The sequence below is a fragment of the Salvelinus fontinalis genome, unplaced genomic scaffold (genome assembly GCF_029448725.1).
Source record: "Salvelinus fontinalis isolate EN_2023a unplaced genomic scaffold, ASM2944872v1 scaffold_2027, whole genome shotgun sequence".
In the NCBI taxonomy this organism is placed as follows: Eukaryota; Metazoa; Chordata; class Actinopteri; order Salmoniformes; family Salmonidae; genus Salvelinus; species Salvelinus fontinalis.
This window is the reverse complement of record NW_026602236.1, coordinates 1-22,213: the sequence shown is the minus strand read 5'-3', so window position 1 is coordinate 22,213 and position 22,213 is coordinate 1. Positions and strand designations below refer to the sequence as shown.

Below are 22,213 nucleotides of genomic sequence, written 5' to 3'. Positions count from 1 at the left end.
CCTTACTTTCTCCAACATTTCCCATCAGTTGTATCTTACTGGCCTTCTCTTGTTTTACTACTTTTTTGGCCTTGCCCTTCTTTTTCTTATTGACCTTCCCTTCCTGAATATTTTGGACAAGGAGATAAAGTAATGTAAGCTTATGGGTTTTCTCTTCTCTTGAGCTATACTATACTATAGAAGGACTTATGCTATACTATAGAAGGACTTAAGGCCAATATTCCCTTCTTGTATTTCCTCTCACCTGTGGGGCCACTCCAGCCATTTCCTGGAGCAGCTTCCTGCCGGTCTCGCTCAGGTTGGTGATGGGAGCCAGGCGAGGGCTGTGGCGGTATGGGAAGTTCTCTGTTCGGGGCAGAGCGATAATGACAGGGCTGAGAGGAGTCAGAGGCCTTGGGACATTTACTGGGTAGGGAGAGCCTACAGCAGAGGGCAGGGCCCGTAGGGCTTCAGCCAGTGTCCGGGGTGCTGAGGTCACAAGAGGAGAGAGGCCATTCTTGACAGATACAGGACCTGAGACCTTCCCTGGGCTCTGTCGGACCAGAAAGTAAAGTAACATATAGGAAAGTGCTATCTTCAACACAATCTGTAGAAATACCTTCTAACTACTCTATACACATTGCAGATACATGACTACACTCAATAAGTAATTACCTGCATCATTTCCAATCCCCCATGTATATATAAAAAAATATATATATATGCAGAACTTACCAGGAAGTCTGACTCATCGAAGGAGTGGAGAGACAGATCATCATCCTCGTCCATGTCCCTCACGTCAAGCTTTGTCACTTCTCCATTCTCAACTTTCAGAGGTGGTGTCCTCCTTTCACGATCCTCATCATCACACTGTGTATCAGAGTCAACTAGTCAGAGACCATCCTCCTCACAGTGATGTCACTCAACAAAGCCATGGACGGTAGGGTACAACTCTTACCTCCGATTCACAGTCAGTGAAGGAGTAGATGGAAAAGTCATCAGAACTGGAGGATGAGATCACGTCATCATTTTTTCTCTCTATCAGCCGAGTCACCCTTCCAGACTGAGTAGACAGAGAAAGGCATGTACTCATGGCAGCCATAGAATACACTGGCATTAACCCTCAAGGAAATGTAGAATACGTAGGCAATCCAACATGGTTGAACAAGTACTGAGCAATACATGGGTAACTGAAAATGCAATAAATGCAACTCCCATAACATTAGGCGTGGGGCTAAAGACCTTCCATAGTATAGGATTCTTTAGCATCTCAAATGGATGATTGTCAATTCAACCAACCCAACCAAAATGGCCATATGAATCAACAGATTGATCTATCTGTTGTGTCTCTATGGGAACAGCAGAGATGTCTGACCTGGCTGAGAGGCTCTGGATTGACGCTCCATCCATCCCCAGATGTTTGGTCCTGCCCATAGCTCACAATGATTGGCTGTTAACAGTAAAGAATGAATTCAACATTGCTTTGCTCATTTTGGCCTTGAATTGTGTATCAATAAATAATATAAGTACTGTTATGTGGTTGAATTTGAATGTAACTTACAGGCCTTTTGTGGATCTGAGGGGTCTGCACTGAAGTAGACTGTCAAGACAGCATTCAATGAGGATAGATAGGGATATCTGCATTTGCTTTAATTCTGATAACTGCAGTTTGTACATGCAGAATGCATAACTAATGTGTATGTGTTTTTGTTTCAGGTCAGATATGACTTACAGGCTTTGGCCTTCTGTGCACCTTGCCGGTTGGCCACAACACGGAATCAGGGCTGTTCACCCTCACTGGTTTCAACTGTCAACACAACACTCAATTTAAAATGTGATAATAACAAAAACAGGACAAAACAAACAAATATTTTATATTTACCACATAAGGGCGGCGTCTTAAAGCTCTTTTTATTCTCTCATCATTACGATCCATCTTTCTTTCTGAGGGAAACATTTCCATCAATTAATTGACACAAAACACATCCTGACTCACACACACAAAGATGGCATCCCAAATGGCACCCTATTCCCTATATATGTATATTTATGTTGGGAAGGAGGTGCCCCAAAAGGCCAAAGATTACCTGCAACAACCTGAGTGAAGAAAACTATTGTACAGATTAAATCAATCTGAACAGTTTATGTAGTGAATGAATGCATGGTTACGTCATTTTAGGTCACAGCTTTATGACTGCGCATAATACGTCACAAGAAAAAGGCCTGTTTGGAGCCGGACTGGTGGCATCATCTTCTCACTGGTTGTAGCTCAATAACGAACGTGATGTGCTTAACCAGTTATACTTTTGATACCTGTTAGTATTGAACGCCCTCACCTTCTTCATGAAACTGATCTCAAGCAGAGGTCGACCCTCGCTTTTAATTCGCACCTTTTCCGTGTACCCCAGAGAATGAAAATGGTTCTTCAACCCAAAAAATCCACAACATTTTCGACAGCTTTGGCCATTCTACCATTCTGGAGGAGATAAATGCACACTCGCGCTGGTAACGCTAGCTACTGGAGTTCGTGTAATTTATTTAAATTTGCCTTGCTAACTACAAACAAAAATAAAGTTCTAAAACCAAGAAAACTATTTGTAATATACCTCCTCGCTATCCTGTAATTTGAAAAAACGAATTTGAATTGAATAATATAAAAAAAATGCTCAACCATCATTCTTCACTTTTAATCTATATCCAACGTCACTAAATTTCTCACCACATAGAACCCCCATAATGCTCTGTGGCATAACCCCAATACAACACACTAGGGCTGCATTCCCAAACACTTAAAATACACACCTTCTCCCCTCAGCCCTCAAATAAAGTGGACACTTCTGATTTTAAAAAACAACAAGTTTTTCACCTTAATTTAACCAGTTAAGCTAGTTGAGAACAAGTTCTCATTTAAAACTGTGACCTGGCCAAGATAAAGCAAAGCAGTTCGACACATACAACAACACAGAGTTACACATGGATTTAAAAAATATATATATTTCACCTTTATTTTACCAGGTAGGCAAGTTGAAAACAAGTTCTCATTTACAATTGCGACCTGGCCAAGATAAAGCAAAGCAGTTCGACACATACAACAACACAGAGTTACGCATGGAGTAAAACAAACATACAGTCAATAATACAGTAGAAAAATAAGTCTATATACAATGTGAGCAAATGAGGTGAGATAAGGGAGGTAAAGGCAAAAAAAAGGCCATGGTGGCGAAGTAAATACAATATACCAAGTTAAACACTGGAATGGTAGATTTGCAGTGGAAGAATGTGCAAAGTAGAGATAGAAATAATGGGGTGCAAAGGAGCAAAATAAATAAATAAATACAGTAGGGGGAGAGGTAGTTGTTTGGGCTAAATTATAGATGGGCTATGTACAGGTGCAGTAATCTGTGAGCTGCTCTGACAGCTGGTGCTTAAAGCTAGTGAGGGAGATAAGTGTTTCCAGTTTCAGAGATTTTTGTAGTTCGTTCCAGTCATTGGCAGCAGAGAACTGGAAGGAGAGGCGGCCAAAGGAAGAATTGGTTTTGGGGGTGACCAAAGAGATATACCTGCTGGAGCGCGTGTTACAGGTGGGTGCTGCTATGGTGACCAGCGAGCTGAGATAAGGGGGGACTTTACCTAGCAGGATCTTGTAGATGACCTGGAGCCAGTGGGTTTGGCGACGAGTATGAAGCGAGGGCCAGTCAACGAGAGCATACAGGTCGCAGTGGTGGGTAGTATATGGGGCTTTGGTGACAAAACGGATGGCACTGTGATAGACTGCATCCAATTTATTGAGTAGGGTATTGGAGGCTATTTTGTAAATGACATCGCCGAAGTCGAGGATCGGTAGGATGGTCAATTTTACAAGGGTATGTTTGGCAGCATGAGTGAAGGATGCTTTTTTGCGAAATAGTAAGCCAATTCTAGATTTAACTTTGAATAAACAGGCGTACAGTCAATAACACAATAGAAACAAAAGAAAGTCTATATACAGTGTGTGCAAATGGCGTGAGGAGGTAAGGCAATAAATAGGCCATAGTAGCGAAGTAATTAAAATTTAGCAAATTAACACTGATGTCACGCCCTGACCATAGTTTGCTTTGTATGTTTCTATGTTTTGTTTGGTCAGGGTGTTATCCGAGTGGGCTGTCTATGTTGTAAGTCTAGTTTGTCTATTTCTATGTGTTTGGCCTGATATGGTTCTCAATCAGAGGCAGGTGTTAGTCGATGTCTCTGATTGGGAACCATATTTAGGTAGTCTGTTTTGTATTGTGGGTTGTGGGTGATTGTTCCTGTTTCTGTGTCTTTTTTTATGTCACCATACGGGACTGTTGCATTTTTGTTGGTTTGTCCATTTATTGTTTTGTAAGGTTATTCAGTGTTATTCGTTAATAAAAGTAACAATGTATTCATATCACGCTGCGCATTGGTCCTCCGATCCTTCTTACTACTCATCCTCAGATGAGGAGGACGACGAACGTGACAACTGAAGTGATAGATGAGCAGATTGTGATGTGCAAGTACTGGTGTGCAAAAGAGATACTGGTGAGAGATACCGGTGTGCAAAAGAGCAGAAAAGTGATGACGTATCATGACGTCTGATGAGTTGACACTTGCAGGGCAAGGGGCGAGGGAAGAATTATTTCATTTTAAATGGACCGCCCAGAAATGTGTCACTTGTTCATCCCACGGTTGTGTTTTCAGTCATCATGGAACTGTTGTGTGTGCCTTATATGCACTACAGTCAATTATGATTGCATTTCATATCTTGGCTAGAAGACAACACCTTCGCAGACATCCAATGTTAGCCATCCTACTATATCAGGTAAATCGAAAATTACAATGTATACGTGTGATGTCAGGGAAAGTTATATGCTTTCGTGTTGTTGACTATCATAAAATGTGAAGACTGTATATTATCAAACCAATTCTCCATGTGTAGTTTAATTACGCAATTAAACTAATCATGTAACTTTAACGAGGAAGTTGGGGCAACACGGAAAATTGTTGTTTATAGAGTGTCAATTTCCCAAATATAACTCCCCAGATATTTTCATATCTTATCAAAACAGTCTCTTATTAATGAATTTTATTACCTCTTCAGTGTCATTACTGAATGTTGCAAACCCTTGGATATCTGCACCAACCTTAGCATAGAATCATGAATCAGCAAAATATAAATTGTCTTAATTATTTATTTACCAACTTAATCAGAGAATTACATAAAACACAATCACAATTAGTTCATACATGGGTTACTTAACATGTTGTTGTCTCTCTCTGTTGTCGCCGGTTTATATGCTGGAGGGAGTCGACAGAAAAGTCTCTGGTTGCGTCCCTTGTGGATACGTCAGGCATACCCATGTCGTCATATAGAATAGATGTTTCGGCGGTTGTCGGTATTCTTTGTCCTAGGCTACATACATTTCCAGCTGCAGACTGAAAAGGCCTCGTATGAGATCTGCTCCTTCTGTGGCAATGTTTTAGAGTTTAACCATTTTTAGCCGTGTAACCAACGCTACCATTTGCAACCTTAGCTTACACCGTGGTCTGGTGTGAATTGCGTCACGGGGGATTTTATACTTCGGTAGAAAAGGGGCTGTCTCATCATGTTTGTGCTCAACTGGACGTGGCTACTGACTGTGCATAAGTTACCATAAAACAACCAATTCTGATTTAGAAGACTAAATCTCATTGTTAGCTTTTCAAAAGTATTTTTATACTTATTCATTCATCTTATACAACAGTCAGATGTAAAACTGACAGCTGGGAAATGTACACTAAGAGATACAGTTATGTGTGTTTCCTGTCCTTCATGAGATCACCAAATGAAACACACTCGACATGACTGTCCCTTAAGTGTCCACGGACCATTCCCATATTCTCAAAAAGATAAATATTGTTTAATTCTCCCATTTTGTGGAATAGGAGTTTTTTTAATTTACATTTGTTTCTACTTAAACTTGTATGTTGAATTTTCCATATTAATGTTGGTTTTAAGTTTTGGCTGACTTTGCTTAGCGGATCACCATCGCAAATTGAATCATGGGGCTAATTGTACACTCGAAAGTACTATTGTAAGTGAAACTAGGCAAAAACAGAGGTGATTATGAAATTAAATATTTCGTCAGGACATGTATCATGCTGTGAATATCCCCAGAAGATGTTTTATCTTGTATATTAACTAATTTCAAATGTAAGGCATTGAAAGCATTCTATATTGGAAGTCTATAAATGTACAGTCGTGGCCAAAAGTTTTGAGAATGACACAATTATTAATTTCCACAAAGTTTGCTGCTTCAGTGTCTTTAGATATTTTTGTCAGATGTTACTATGGAATACTGAAGTATAATTCAAGCATTTAACAAGCATTTCATAAGTGTCAAAGGCTTTTTTTGACAATTACATGAAGTTGATGCAGAGTCAATATTTTCAGTGTTGACCCTTCTTTTTCAAGACCTCTGAAATCCGCCCTGGCATGCTGTCAATTAACTTCTGGGCCACATCCTGACTGATGGCAGCCCATTCTTGCATAATCAATGCTTGGAGTTTGTCAGAAATTGTGGGGTTTTGTTTGTCCACCTGCATCTTGAGGATTGACCACAAGTTCTCAATGGGATTAAGGTCTGGGGAGTTTCCTGGCCATGGACCCAAAATATTGATGTTTTGTTCCCCGAGCCACTCAGTCATCACTTTTGCCTCATGGCAAGGTGCTCCATCATGCTGGAAAAGGCATTGTTTGTCACCAAACTGTTCCTGGGTGGTTGGGAGAAGTTGCTCTCGGAGGATGTGTTGGTACCATTCTTTATTCATGGCTGTTTTTCTAAGGCAAAATTGTGAGTGAGCCCACTAGCTTGGCTGAGAAGCAACCCCACATGAATAGTCTCAGGATGCTTTACTGTTGGCATGACACAGGACTGATGGTAGCGCTCACCTTGTCTTCTCCGGACAAGCTTTTTTCCGGATGCCCCAAACAATCTGGAAAAGGATTCATCAGAGAAAATGACTTTACCCCCGTCCTCAGCAGTCCAATCCCTGTACCTTTTGCAGAATATCAGTCTGTCCCTGATGTTTTTCCTGGAGAGAAGTGGCTTCTTTGCTGCCCTTCTTGACAACAGGCCATCCTACAAAAGTCTTCTCCTATCTGTGCGTGGTGTTTACAGGATCCGTATTCAGAGAGTCACCTTCACAGCAGCCCTCTCTCAACACCTTCAGCAGCAGGTTTTGACTCAACAGGAGAGGGGAGGTATTGAGCTGGACACCCTCAACTCACAGGCTCAATCAGGTATTAACACTGGTTTGAAACAGAAAGATGTTAGATGCTTCTTAGTTGAGTAGATGTTATTTTCGTGGTGGCTAGATATGGACCAAAACATCTTGGTTTTGTTTTCAGCCGGAGATGGTGAGGAGGAGTTAGTGGTAGGCAGGCATGAGAAGCTGTTCAGTCAGATAGGTCCTCTACCAGTGTCCTTATAACAAATAAGACTTCACTGTTTAGGATAGTTTGATGTTGCATAGTAAGTTGTGTGTGTGTGTGTGTGTGTGCGCACGCAAGATGAAGTGGTTTTATTCCAGAGTGAGTCAGTATGCCAGACTCCACTGGAGAGACAATACCACACAGAGATCATGGCTCTGGAGCGGGCAGACTGAACTGCAGGATTTTCACCCCAATTGATATAGCAGTCAGAATCAGTGTAGAAGGGGTGGGTTTTTACTGAATCTCCATTTCTGTAATGGTTCTGTAACCACAGATGCTGGGAGAGGGGCAGCAAGTACTGGGTGAGGATTTACTAATAAATAGACATGAAACTAAAGAAGAACAGAGTCTGGACAAGAGAAACAAAACATTATCAATGCAGACACAGGAATGAAACTGAGGAAGTGACAGATATAGGGGAGGCAATCAATGACGTGATGGAGTCCAGGTGAGTCCGATGAAGCGCTGATTCGTGTAACGATGGTGACAGATGTGTGTAATGATGAGCAGCCTGGAGACCTCGTGCTCCAGAGAGGGGGAGCGGGGGCAGACATGACAATTTCATTATTCAAAACAAAGCATTTACCTAATTTCTGTCCCAAAGAAACGTTAGTGTTTTAAAGCTGTTTTTGATCTACTCATTACAGGATTCCCAGAGTATGGTGACGCAGGTCAAGTCCAACCCTACCTTCCTGGCACATAGGATGGCCAATGTCAGACACAGACGACATGACAGACACCCAGTGTAGGTCCCTGTTACTCACCAACGTGAATTATTATTAAAGTGAATGTAATTGAAGCAACATGTCACGGCTGTCTTCCTCTTCTTCCTTTGAAGAGGTGTAGCAAGGATCAGACCAATACGCAGCGTGGTAGGTGTCCATGTTTTAATATAGAAAACTGAACACAAATACAAAAACGTGAACAAACCGAAACAGTCCCATGTGGCACACTGACACAGGAAACAATCACCCACAAAATACCCAAAGAACATGGCTGCCTAAATATGGTTCCCAATCAGAGACAACGATAAACACCTGCCTCTAATTGAGAACCACTCTAGGCAACCATAGACTTACATAAACACCTATAATGAACACAACCCCATAACTCTACAAAAAAAACCTAGACAGTACAAACACCCTAGACGAGACAAAAACACACAAACCACCCTTTTCACACCCTGACCTAACCAAAATAATAAAGAGAACAAAGATAACTAAGGCCAGGGCGTGACACAACATTGATGTGTGATGTGCTGCTTTGAAGACAAACAGTGTACCGGTATGTTCACATTACACCATACCCTTGTATGCAAAATGTGTTTGTGGTATTCTGTTGGTCTGCAGTGACAGCACTGTCCCCAAGTCCAGGCTGATTACCTGGGAGCCCTCGGAGGACTTTATGAAGATCAGCTACGTGGTCAATACACAGTGAAATGCTTATTTACAAGCCCTTAACCAACAATGCAGTTTAAGAAAAATAAGTGTCAAGTAAAAAATAATTATTTTAGACCTAGACTTGGTGCTCCGGTACCGCTTGCCGTGCGGTAGCAGAGAGAACATTCTATGACTAGGGTGGCTTGAGTCTTTGACAATTTTTAGGGCCTTATTCTGACATCACCTGGTGTAGTGGTCCTGGATGGCAGGAAGCTTGGCCCCGGTGATGTACTAGGACATACTCACTACCCTCATTAGGGCCTTGCAGTCAAAGTCTGAGCAGTTGCCATACCAGGCAGTGATTCAACCAGTCAGGATGCTCTCGATGGTGAAGCTGTAGAATTTTTTGAGGATCGAGGACCCTAGAGGTGCCCCCGTGTTGAGGATCAGCGTGGCGGATGTGTTGTTACCTACCCTTACCACCTGGGGGCGGCCCGTCAGGAGGTCCAGGATCCAGTTGCAGAGGGAGGTGTTTAGTCCCAGGGTCCTTAGCTTAGTGATGAGGTTTTAGGGTACTATGGTGTTAAACGCTGAGATGTAGTCAATGAATAGCAGACTCACATAGGTGCTTATTTTGTCCATGTGTGAAAGGGCAGTGTGGAGTGCAATAGAGATTGCATCATCTGTGGATCTGTTGGGGCGGTATGCAAATTGAAGTGGGTCTAGGGTTTCTGGGATAATGGTGTTGTGAGCCATGGCCAGCCTTTCAAAGCACTTCATGGCTACAGATGTGAGTGCTACGGGTCGGTAGTCATTTAGGCAGGTTACCTTAGTGTTCTTGGGCACAGGTACTATGGTGGTCTGCTTGAAACATGTTGGTATTACAGACTCCGACAGGGAGAGGTTGAAAATGTCAGTGAAGACGATTGCCAGTTGGTCAGAGCATGCTCGGAGTACACGGCCTGGTAATCTATCTGGCCCTGCGGCCTTATGAATGTTGACCTGTTTAAAGGTCTTACATCGGCTGCGGAGAGCATGATCACACAGTCATCCGGAACAGCTGATGCTCTCATGCATGTTTCAGTGTTACTTGCCTTGAAGCGAGCATAGAAGTTATTTAGCTCATCTGGTAGGCTCGTGTCACTGGGCAGCTCTCGGTTGTGCTTCCCTTTGTAGTCTGTAATAGTTTGCAAGCCCTGCCACATCCGACGAGCGACGGAGCCGGTGTAGTATGATTCGATCTTACTCCTGTATTGACACTTTGCCTGTTTGATGGTTCATCGGAGGGCATAGCGGGATTTCTTATAAGCTTCCGTGTTAGAGTCCCGCTCCTTGAAAGCGGAAGCTCTACCCTTTAGCTCTGTGCGGATTTTGCTTGTAATCCATGGCTTCTGGTTGGGGTATATACGTATAGTCACTGTGGGGACGACATCATTGATCCACGTATTGATGAAGCCAGTGATTGATGTGGTGTACTCCTCAATGCCATCGGAAGAATCCCAGGAACATATTCCAGTCTGTGCAAGCAAAACAGTTCTGTAGTTTAGCATCTGCTTCATCTGACCACTTTTTTATAGACTGAGTCACTGATGCTTCCTGCTTTCATTTTGTCTTGTAAGCAGGAATCAGGAGGATAGAATTATGGTCAGATTTGACAAATGGAGGGCGAGGGAGAGCTTTGTACGCATCTCTGTGTGGGGAGTAAAGGTGGTCTAGAGTTCGTTTTTTCCCCCCTCTGGTTGCACATTTAACATGCTGGTTGAAATTAGGTCAAACTGATTTAAGTTTCCCTCCATTAATGTCCCCGGCCACTAGGAGCGCTGCCTCTGGATGAGCGTTTTCCTGTTTGCTTATGGCGGTATTCAGCTCATTGAGTGCGGTCTTAGTGCCAGCATCGGTCTGTGGTGGTGTGTAGACAGCTATGAAAAATATAGATGAAAACTTTCTAGGTAGATAGTGTGGTCTGCAGCTTATCATGAGATGCTCAGGCGAGCAAAACCTTGAGACTTCCTTGGATATCGTGCACCAGATGCTGTTCTATCCTGCCGATAGTGTATAACCCGCCAGCTGTATGTTATTAATGACGTCGTTCAGCCACGACTCTGTGAAGCATAAGATATTACAGTTTTTAAGGTCCCGTTGGTAGGATATATGTGCTTTTAGTTCGTCCCATTTATTTTCCAGCTATTGTACGTTGGCTAACAGTACGGATGGAAAAGGCAGATTAGCCATTCGTCGCCTGATCCTCACAAGGCACCCCGATCTCCTTCTGCGAAATCTACATATTTGTTTCCTATGAATGACAAGGATGAAGGCCTGTTCAGGTGTCTGGAGTAAATCCCTCTCGTCTGACTCATTACAGAAAAATTCTTTGTCCAATTCAAGGTGGGTAATCGCTGTTGTTACGTTCCTGACCTGTTTTCTGTTGTTTGGTATGTGTTTAATTGGTCAGGGCGTGAGTTTGGGTGGGTAGTTTATGTTATGTGTTTTCTATGTTGGGTTAATGGGTTGCCTGGTATGGCTCTCAATTAGAGGCAGGTGTTTGGCGTTTCCTCTGATTGAGAGCCATATTAAGGTAGGTTGTTTCACATTGTTTGTTGTGGGTGGTTGTCTCCTGTGTCTGTGTCTATGTACGTTGCGCCACACGGGACTGTTTTCGGTTTGTTTGTTCGTTTGTTCGGTTTATGTAGTCTGTTCTTCGTGTCATGTAAGTTCATATGTTCAGGTGCGTCTACGTCGTTTGTTGTTTTGTAGAATTATCAAGTGTATTTCGTGTCAGTGTTCGTCTTGTCTAATAAATCATTATGTCATCATACCTCGCTGCACATTGGTCTTCCGATCCCTCTCTCCTCTCCTCGTCCGAGGAAGAGCTAGACAATCGTTACAGCTGTTCTGATGTCCAGAAGCTCTTTTCGGTCATAAGAGACGGTAGCAGCAACATTATGTACAGAATAAATTTCAAACAATGCGAAAAAACTAACAAAATAGCATGGTTGGTTAAGAGCCAATAAAACGTCAGCCATCCTCTCTGGCGCCAGTACAACTTTAAGTCCATGTTACGGGGAACAAAAGGAAATTGTTTTTCTTAAGGGTTTGGTCACAGATCTGCCAGTTCAGATCAAATTCCACATTTTGTTGCCTGCCTCAGGACTCAAACCAGTGACCTTTCAGTTACTGGACTAATTCTCTATCTTCCACCTAACTTTGTAATTTTTTTAACCAGGTAGGCTGGTTGACAACAAGTTCTCATTTACAACTGCGACCTGGCATGGGCGTCCTAGGCAAAGTTCCCTTTACACTATCCCATGTGCGTGTGTCATGATCTGGTAATGAGGTAGTCCTGCCTGTAAGTTTAATATCAGTGTCACCCTCCGCTCAGGAGGGCATTACATGTTGGTCTAATGGTCAAGCCACTGGTTTTTCCCATGGGAGGCCCGGGTACAGATCCTGCCCATGAAATATGCACACCTCTCCCAAAGCACAATTCCACTACCACCAATGTAGTGTTTTTTTTGCAAACAGCAATGGTGTAATGCCCCTTTTGTCTCAAACCCAGGTCTCCCTGCCCGTAGGCAAACAAATATATTTTAGTGAATTCAGGCGTTCGCCCCAAACAGGTTTTGAACCTGGGTCCATCAACTGTCAAGCCAACACCTTAAGTGCTACGCCAAGATGTCCAAACCTTTCGTTGAGGTCGCTCGGTGTTGGATTAAGGTTGCTACATTACCTGCTTCATTGGGGAGAGCATGCCCCCACACTTCTTTATAGCAAGTCTCTCATGTGTACACATCTTTGATGGCTTCACAGGCACTATCCTACTTCTGATACCAATGTAACAAATTTGGGGGTAGCTCCAACTGGGACTGGAACCCCGGTCCAGTGACTAGTGTAACAGTTGTAACTTTACGTCGTCCCCTCGCCCCGACACGGGCGCGAACCAGGGACCCTCTGCACACATCAACAACAGTCAACCACGAAGCGTCGTTACCCATCGCTCCACAAAAGCCGCGGCTCTTGCAGAGCAAGGGGCAACCCTACTTAAAGTCTCAGAGCAAGTGACGTAACTGATTGAAATGCTACTAGCGCGTACCCGCTAACTAGCTAGCCATTTCACATCCGTTACACTAGCAAGCCAACACTTTATCCATTACCCCAAGAGATCAGAAGGTGGTAAGTGTTGGGTTAAGCTTGCTACAATATATACTTATATAGGGCAATGTGTGATCTGGGTGAGGCAGCATTGCCACTAGTGCTCCCGACACAGCCAAACACAATCTTTACCTTCTTAACCTTACCTAAACTAAAGTCAAATACATTTAGACAAACCACCATGTGAGCAGCAAGTTTAGGGTTAATGGAGTGAAGTGGGTGATGGGTAGGACCATCAGTATGAACTATATGTCTATTTTTATTTATTTATTTTATTTTACCAGGTAAGTTGACTGAGAACACGTTCTCATTTGCAGCAACGACCTGGGGAATAGTTACAGGGGAGAGGAGGGGGATGAATGAGCCAATTGTAAACTGGGGATTATTAGGTGACCATGATGGTTTGAGGGCCAGATTGGGAATTTAGCCAGGACACCGGGGTTAACACCCCTACTCTTACGATAAGTGCCATGGGATCTTTAACGACCTCAGAGAGTCAGGACACCCGTTTAACGTCCCACCCGAAAGACGGCACCCTACACAGGTCAGTGTCCCCAATCACTGCCCTGGGGCATTGGGATATTATTTTTTTTAGACCAGAGGAAGAGTGCCTCCTACTGGCCCTCCAACACCACTTCCAGCAGCATCTGGTCTCCCATCCAGGGACTGACCAGGACCAACCCTGCTTAGCTTCAGAAGCAAGCCAGCAGTGGTATGCAGGGTGTATTACAAACGGGATGGATGCTCTTCATCAACACCATCTTTTCTGTGAAACTATATATCAGCAATCAATCAACAAGACTAATGAAATGGAGCAAATGAAGACATTAGATCTGCTAAAGGTAATATATTCTGAAACTCATTTCTTACTGGTAGAGCTTGTATATGATCTGTCAATCCTGAGAGGGACGCTCTCTCTCCTCCCCTTCCCCCCATCTCTCTTTGCATGTGCTGGGGCGAAGTTTCCCCTAGATACAGATCTAGGATCAGCTTCCCCTCCCCAAACCCAACAAGGACCACTAGCGGGGGGAATTCAAACCTGATCCAAAGGCAGGGTCTATTTGGGGAACTTGTCCCATCCCCCACAACTCTACATGTGGATGCGGCTTTCTCCAGCTCACCATGCTCACAAAGAAAACAGCAGTGCATTTCAGCTGTAAGTATTTTGAAGTTACTAGTATATTATTTTAAATTAATTTACCAAGCTTCGTTATTATTCAACAATAACTCGGCCAATGTAGTTGTAGCGGGCTACATTTCGTCGATGCATGGAAAAGTATTAGCTATGGTGAAGCATTATGTTAGCTAGCTAGCAGCATTTTTCCTGGCTATACTGATAGGTTAATTAGCCGGCTAGCTGCTAAAGGTTGCTGGAGTAGACATTTATACATCCCGGAATTGATTATTATTGCATTGCTTATATTTGCTATGATGTTTTAGATGTTCTCATATGAAAGAATTTTGTGTTGTGCATAATGTTAAATTCCATACGAGTAATGTTAAACTAGCTACTGGTAGCTAGCTGAATTGTATTGCAAATGTGGTCCTAGCTCGGCAACGTTAGCTTTCCTGTGGCAGGACGAGTTATTTGCGCAAGTCACAATGTGAGACATTTTGTTTAGAGGTGATTATATTTTGAAATGGCAGCTAGGGATAGGCATTTGGAATATTTCACTATTCAAATATGGATATCCGGATGGTCCAAATACATTTCTTTATTTTGTGAAAATATGTTTTGTTTGCCGCAGGACTGGCAGAGACAGTGCGGTGCTAGAAGGGAAGGTTTGATTGGCAGAGACAGTGCGGTGCTAGAAGGGAAGGTTTGATTGGGAGAGACAGTTGTTGCTGCCATAGGTAATCTGTCATACTATACATTTATTAAAGACATGTCTATTTTAAAATTGTTCTCGTCAGAATGTAGTAGAGTTAAAATGGTTATTCCATCAAACTTCCAATTATTAGAATAGTACACAACGCAGAACAGAACAACCAGGTTGAGGGTCAGTGGCCAAAGCCCGCGAACAGGAATATTCCAAGTTCAGACAGAGGGGGGGAGTCAGATCGCTATGATCGCAAGGAACTTTACTTTTGGTGTCTATTTTTAATTGTTACGCTACTGGTGCTGCCTGTTGATGTTAGGTAGGCAGCTACAGGAGCTGAATGATGTCAACATCTTCGGGTTTTATTTCATTAAATGTATTTTATTTCATCCGTGTGCTTGTCACCTACTAACACCCTGGTACTACCCGTAGCTCCCGCTCTCCTCGGTCCGAGAAAACACGGAGAGAGAAAAGTATGTGTTGTAGATTACTCCTTTGTAGAACTCCATAACGTGAAATAAATAAAACATCCAAAGGTTAATGCTGTAGATATTGTTATAAGGGGGTGTGAGGCTATTGAAACATGTCACTCAGAGTTTTATTGTTGTTATTAATGTAGTTTACAGAGTGCTAAAAGTGCTGCTGTTGCTAGCTAGCATGCCTTTCTGTGATGCAGACGGTTAGCTAAGCTGCCGACTGGTGTTGGTGGTGCATTATGGGAGATGTAGTTTGGTCCTCTAATGTCTGAATGGAATATAGGCGATTTCACGTTGTAACTTGTTTATGTTGCAGTGTTTTTTGTACATGAGTTGTTGTATTTTGGTACTGTCAACACTGAAAGCACCTAGCAATGTATTGGGGATGTGAGACAGGATATGTGTTTTGCCTTTCTTCATGCTCCTGTGTAGAACAACTTGTCAGATGATGCATTGGAGACTGATGTGTTCCTGTCTTTTCACAATACTATTGCAGATCAACATAAAAGCCTAAAAGACAGCCGTGGTGTCGCTCTTCATTTCTTGGTTCTCCTGTGGTACATAAGAAACCCGCTACAAGAACATGGATAAAAGCAGGAATCTCTCGTGCCAAGGTATGTAGCCAACCGTCAACCCCCCCCCCATTTCCTGCATTTTAAATTGGCAATCGGCAGTTGCAAAATCAATTTTTGGACATGCAATTTAATGATATATAACCATTGATTCTTGAAGAATATAACTTATAATGCCTCATGAGCTTAGTTCAACTGTTGTACCCCATCAGAACTCAACACATAAGCATGTTTTACTTCAATGTGGGTAAACAAAATGTAAACAAACACTATATAGCCTCAAAACATGGTTAAACATGAATCGATCCACTAATGGGAGGGAAATGTAGCCTCAATTAGCTGTTATTGGCAGAGAGATCTCAAACTCTTTGTTATTGGTCTATTATCTTAGACCACCTGGGGATGTCACCAAGCAAGCCACAACTCCACCAATGCAAAACCTGCTGATTTAGAATGTCTTATGTAGATTGTATTTTCAATCAGCAACTATCCGGAAGTTACACTGATAAAAAAAAATCATAGATTCATCAGCCGTTATACAAATATGATACAAAACACCAGCTGAGTGGCACCGGCTGCATCAGTGAATATGAACCTGACAGCGAAAGCTCGAGTGACAGGTGTTCAGAACTCACTCGGCCTGGTAAATTTGTGACGGTAGACACCGGCTGCTTTCGTAAAGCAAGGGATCAGCCGCAGTCTACCGTCAAACTTACCAGGCTGAGTGATATCTGAACAAAAATGTAATGTCGTTGCTTGCTAATATGTGGATTTGTTGTTACTCTTATGTATGTTCCATCTTTTTGTGTTTTTCATTCAAGCCTGGGAAAGAACTGAAAAAACGCACTAAAGAGTCAAGACAGACACCAGAAAGAGACCCAAGAAGACTTGGACGCAGGATCAGAGGACAGCGAGAGATGTTCAGAACTCACTCAGTCCGGTAAGTTTGGTGAGGGTACACTTTGAGACTGCTTACCTGACACGGAGGAAGTCTTTTCTTTTTATCTCCTCTCCCTTACCTTCCCTATGCCCCCCTCCCCTATTGTGTTGGACCATCATGTGTTTTAATCTTTCCTTTGTTTGCGATTAGGTTTGGAGAATGACTTCTCAACCCAAGAGGCCTAAGAGCAGCTGTGAGAGAGCATCAGTTTGGAAGCATTTGGGAAAATGTAGTGCTAAAGAAGGTTCCCGGCAAAGAGGGTTGCCTGTTATGGGTCAGAGCCAGCTCTCAAAAAAAGAACTTGTAAAGACATAAAAACCTAGTGCTCAACAAAATGCAAACATACAAGGCTCTCCGCAGCCAGTAAAAGGCTAGCATGCCACGAAGCTGAAGTTCACACAGGTGAATGGGAGTGTTGTAAAAGACAAAAAGCTTTTTAGACATAGCTCTAAAATGCAGGTCCTAGTTGAGCTTGTGAGCTAGTTCTGTTCTTTTTTGTGTTTTTTTGTTTTGTGGTGGAAAACTTAGTGTGTCGAGCAAATGAGAAAATGAGAACTTGTTCTCAACTAGCCTACCTGGTTAAATAAAGGTGAAATAAAATAAAAATAACACGTCAACCCTGTTACCAATAGATAAAAAGACTACACAATTCTTAGCAATTTTATTTTTGTCTGAAACTTCCAATTCAATGCTAGCTGTGGGATGGATCCTGGTTCAAGTCCAGGCTCTGTCGCAGCCTGCTGCGACCTGGAGACCCATGGATTGGTGCACAATTGTCCCAGCGTCATCCTGGTTAGGGGAGGGTTTTTATTTATTTTCGTTTTTTATTTTTGTTTTTATTAATTTGAATATGGTCTTTATAACAGAAGGTAAAATTAGGTGAACTTTTAGTTATGAATATGAACTGGCAATATTCTAGTGGCCATTCTTCGTTGCAATAGGCCCATGAAATAATATCAGCTTTTATGATGCTGGTAAAGATAGTACCTTTACCTAGCTGCGCAGTGTAGCCTATAGGTTATACACTGAGTGTACAAAATAATAAGGACACCTTCCTAATATTTAGTTAGCCCATCCACCCCCTTTTGTCCTCAGAACAGCCTCAATTTATCAGGGCATGGATTCTACAAGGTGTTGAAAGTGTTCCACAGGGATGCAGGCCCATGTTGATGCCAATGCTTCCCACAGTTGTCAAGTTGGCTGGATGTCCTTTGGTTGGTGGAACATGAGCGTGAAAAACCCATCAGTGTTGCAGTTCTTGACACAAACCGATGTGCCTGGCACCTACTACCATACTCCGTTCAAAGGCACTTAAATCTTTTGTCTTGCCCGTTCACCCTCTGAATGGCACACACACTATCCATGTCTCCAGGCTTAAAAATCATTCTTTAACCTGCCCTGTCCCCTTCATCTACAAGTGACATCAATAAGGGATCATAGCTTTCACTTGGATTCACCTGGTCAGTCTGTCATGGAAATAGCAGGTGTCCTTTAATGTTTTGTACACTTAGTGTAAATTTCACAATAATTATACATTTATGGATTTTGTTATGTAGCCTATTGTTGTCACTTTATTGAACCTGTCTGCAACCCACCCGCCTGGGGACTGCGGGTTATGAGACAATCCTTGCATGTTCTGCAGCCTTGTAAAGATAGGGAGAGGATGACTGGGATGCAGTTTGGCATTTATTGTCATGAATCTTGCCCTGGCGGCAGTTCTGCAAAGTGGTCACAAGCTGGCACAGGCATAAAGTAATAATATCTGATTTGAAACCTAACCTTAACCACACTGCTAATCCTTACCTTAAATTAAGACCATAAAACACAATTATTTTCCACAAATATTTACAATATAGACAGTTTTGACTTAGCAGCTGCCATATCTTGAGGAAATTGCGCAGTTCTGCCTGCAGGGCAATATTCATGACAAACTTCAAGCTGCGACTGGGAGAGGGAATGTAAAACCGATAACGAAATTGTTTTGACAATTAACATACATTTTATTATGAAAAGTACAATATATCCATGTACACATCAGATAGCTGCTCTTTCTCTGCTACCTCATTCAATTTCTCTAATTCTCCAGTTTAGTATTCCCTGGTTATGTTCTAATTCTCTCTCTATTTCCTCACCTCTTCCTCAGACTCTTCTTTTCCTCTTTCTTGTCTTTACTTTCTCCATCATTTTCCATCTGTTGCATCTTACTGGCCTTCTCTTGCTTCACAAGTTTTTTGGCTTTGCCCTTTTTCTTATTGACCTTCCCTTCCTGAATATTTTGGACAAGGAGATAAAGTTTGTAAGCTTATGGGTTTTCTCTTGAGCTACTATATCTAGAGCTATACTATACCGTAGAAGGACATATTCCCTTCTTGTATTTCCTCTCACCTGTGTAGGCCACTCCTGCCATTTCCTGGAGCTGCTTCCTGCCGGTCTTGCTCAGGTTGGTGATAGGGGCCAAGCGAGGCATGTGGCGGTATGGGAAGTTCTATAGTGCTGAGGTCACAAGAGGAGAGTGGCCAGACACAGGACCAGAGACCTTCCCTGGGCTTTGTAGGACCAGAAAGTAAAGTCAAAAAATCAGGAAAATGCTATGTTAAAAACAATCTGTAGATATACTTTATAACTAAACTATACACATTGCAGATACCTGACTACACTCAATAAGTAGGAGTAACTTACAAAGCTCTGGACATTGTTATGTTTTTCAGACTTGAGCCTGTTCTCGGCTATACTGGTCTGCATTTCTTCCATGCTGTCTATAATTTCAGCCATCTCCAGTGCATTTCTTGAATGCCACTTTCAACCTCCCAAGTCAATTAGCCAACTGTCCAGGTCTACTGCCTTAAGATCACCTTCGCTGCAGGTTCTCTTCATCACTTGGATCAGTGCCCTCACCTCCTTGCCCATCCTCTTGACCTCCCTAGCCACGTCTTCATCCGTCAGTCTCTCCTTCCTCCTCCCTATCCACTTCGCAATTCATCTTCTACAGCATCCCTCATTCTTCTTCTGCCTCTCTTGGTTGATGTCCTGATTGTCATTGTGCGTCTCCAGGCCTTCCTCCAGGTTGAGTTCTATTGAGGTCAGGTTCTATTTGATCCTCCACAGGCTCTCCTCGTTGGTGTTGGTCCACTGTGTCTTCTTGTCCAGCTGCTGCCTGCAGGGCCGGACAGTGGGGACCACCTCCATCTGGCGTGACACCTTCTTCAGGGCACTCACAGAGGCAGGGAGGAGGATGTTGGGCTTGGCCACAATAATCTCAACAGACATAGGGTAAAACCATTGAGATGTGACACACACACACAAATTTAAAAGATGCCTACCAGTCGATGGTCCTTCAGTGGTCCTTGTGGTTCCTTTGGAGGTTCTGGACTGTCCTCAGTAGAGGCATCATTGCCACCATCAAGATGTGTGTCAGAGAGCTAGCTGGTCATAGTCCATTCTCCACATTCAGTGAAAGAGTTACTCAAAAATGTGTGTGTGTGGGGGGGGGTATAGACAGGTCATCATCCTCGTCCATATCCCTCACTTCAAACTTTGTCACCTTTCCATCCTTAACTTTCAGCGGTGGTGTCCTCCTTTCATGATCCTGATCATCACACTGTGTATCAGAGTCAACTAGTCAGAGACCATTCTCCACAGTGATGTCACTCAACAAAGACATGGACGGTAGGGTACAACTCTTACCTCCGATTCACAGCCAGTGAAGGTGTAGATCGAAAAGTCATCCGAACTGGAGGATGAGATCACGTCATCATTTTTTCTCTCTATCAGCCGAGTCACCCTTCCAGACTGAGTAGACAGAGAAAGGCATGTACTCATGGCAGCCATAGAATACACTGGCATTAACCCTCAAGGAAATGTAGAATACATAGGCAATCCAACATGGTTGTACAAGTAGTGAGCAATACATGGGTAACTGAAAATGCAATAAATGCAACTCCCATAACATTAGGCGTGGGGCTAAAGACCTTCCATTGTATAGGATTCTTTAGCATCTCAAATGGATGATTGTCAATTCAACCAAGCCAACCAAAATGGCCATATGAATCAACAGTTTGATTTACAGTATCTGTTGTCTCTATGGGAACAGCAGAGATGTCTGACCTGGCTGAGAGGCTCTGGATTGATGTTCCATCTGTCCCTAGATGTCTGCTTCTGCCCACAGCTCACGATGATTGGCTGTAAACAGTAAAGAATGAATTCAACACTGCTTTGCTCATTGCAGAATGCATAACTAATGTGCATGTGTTACTGATTTCAGTTTGAAATGACTTACAGGCTTTGTTCTTCTGTGCACCTTGCCGGATGTCCACATCACAGAATCAGGGGTGTTAACCCTCATTGGATTCATCCGTCAACACATCACTCAATTTAAAAGGTGATAATATAACAAAAACAGGATAAAACAAATGTGCATTTTATATTTACCAAATAAGGGTGGCATCTTAACGCTCTTTTGATTCTCTCATTATTACGATCCATAGCTTTCTGAGGGAAATATTTCCATCTATTTGGATATGTATATATACACAGCTCTGGAAAAAATTAAGAGACCACTGCAAAATGATCAGTTTCTCTGGTTTTACTATTTATATGTATGTGTTTGGGTAAACTGAACATTTTTGTTTTATTCTATAAACTGCTGACAACATTTCTCCCAAATTCCAAATAAAAAATATTGTCATTTAGAGCATTTATTTGCAGCTAATGACAACAGGTCAAAATAACAAAAAGATGCAGTGTTGTCAGACCTCGAATAATACTAATACTTTAACTTAGGAAGTGTTCTGAAATCAATATTTGGTGGAATAACACTGATTTTCAATCACAGCTTTCATGCGTCTTGGCATGCTCTCCACCAGTCTTTCACATTGATGTTGGGTGGCATTTTGCCATCCTGGCCTCAAAATTCAAGCAGCTCGGCTTTGTTTGATGGCTTGTGACCATCCATCTTCCTCTTGATCACATTCCAGAAGTGTATATGTGGTACCCTGTAAATATTATACAGGTTGGGAAGGCTGTGCACCAAAAGGCCAAAGATTACCTGCAACAACCTGAATGGAAATTGTACAGATTAAATCAAATCTGAACACAGTTTATGAAGTAAATTAATGCTTGATTATGTCATAATACGTGCCAGCTTAATGACTGCACATAATACATCGCAAGAAAAAGGCTTGTTTGGAGCCTAACTGGTGGTATTGCCTTCTCACTGGTTGTAGCTAGCTGAATAACGAAAGTGATGTGCATATATCCTATTGACTTGTATCGATGGTTGGTTGGACGTTTTACATAGATAGGCCAACAGGATATCAATGGAAAGAAACCATTCCTTGGCCCAATTCTTTTTTGCACTTTGAGTAACAAGCATTAAGGGACGTTAATGGAATTCGTTGACTTTATTGTGTTGTCCCTGACATGTTTTAT

General features: G+C 42.5%; 1 protein-coding gene and 1 long non-coding RNA gene across 5 annotated transcripts; one reads left to right on the top strand and one right to left on the bottom strand.

Moving 5' to 3' along the window:
* Window positions 1-6: 6 nt before the first annotated feature.
* Window positions 7-7,141, bottom strand: LOC129850441 (uncharacterized; the record flags this gene model as incomplete). The annotated part of the gene is made up of 9 exons (XM_055916852.1): window positions 2,316-7,141; window positions 1,862-1,923; window positions 1,712-1,786; window positions 1,541-1,579; window positions 1,355-1,429; window positions 938-1,042; window positions 715-849; window positions 245-532; window positions 7-103 (listed from the first exon to the last, which is right to left on the bottom strand). Coding segments are annotated over exons 2-9 (868 nt in total), but the record flags the coding sequence as incomplete, so codon positions are not given.
* A 6,717-nt stretch (window positions 7,142-13,858) lies between these two features.
* On the top strand, window positions 13,859-21,847 carry LOC129850440 (uncharacterized). 4 transcript variants are annotated; one of them, XR_008758792.1, is made up of 6 exons: window positions 13,859-14,134; window positions 14,727-14,832; window positions 15,231-15,271; window positions 15,771-15,888; window positions 16,668-16,786; window positions 16,937-21,847. It is a non-coding gene; the product is annotated as an uncharacterized LOC129850440 (long non-coding RNA). The 4 variants fall into 4 exon arrangements; XR_008758795.1 differs by lacking the exon at window positions 15,231-15,271 and having other exon boundaries at window positions 13,861-14,134; XR_008758794.1 differs by lacking the exon at window positions 14,727-14,832 and having other exon boundaries at window positions 13,868-14,134.
* Window positions 21,848-22,213: the final 366 nt, after the last annotated feature.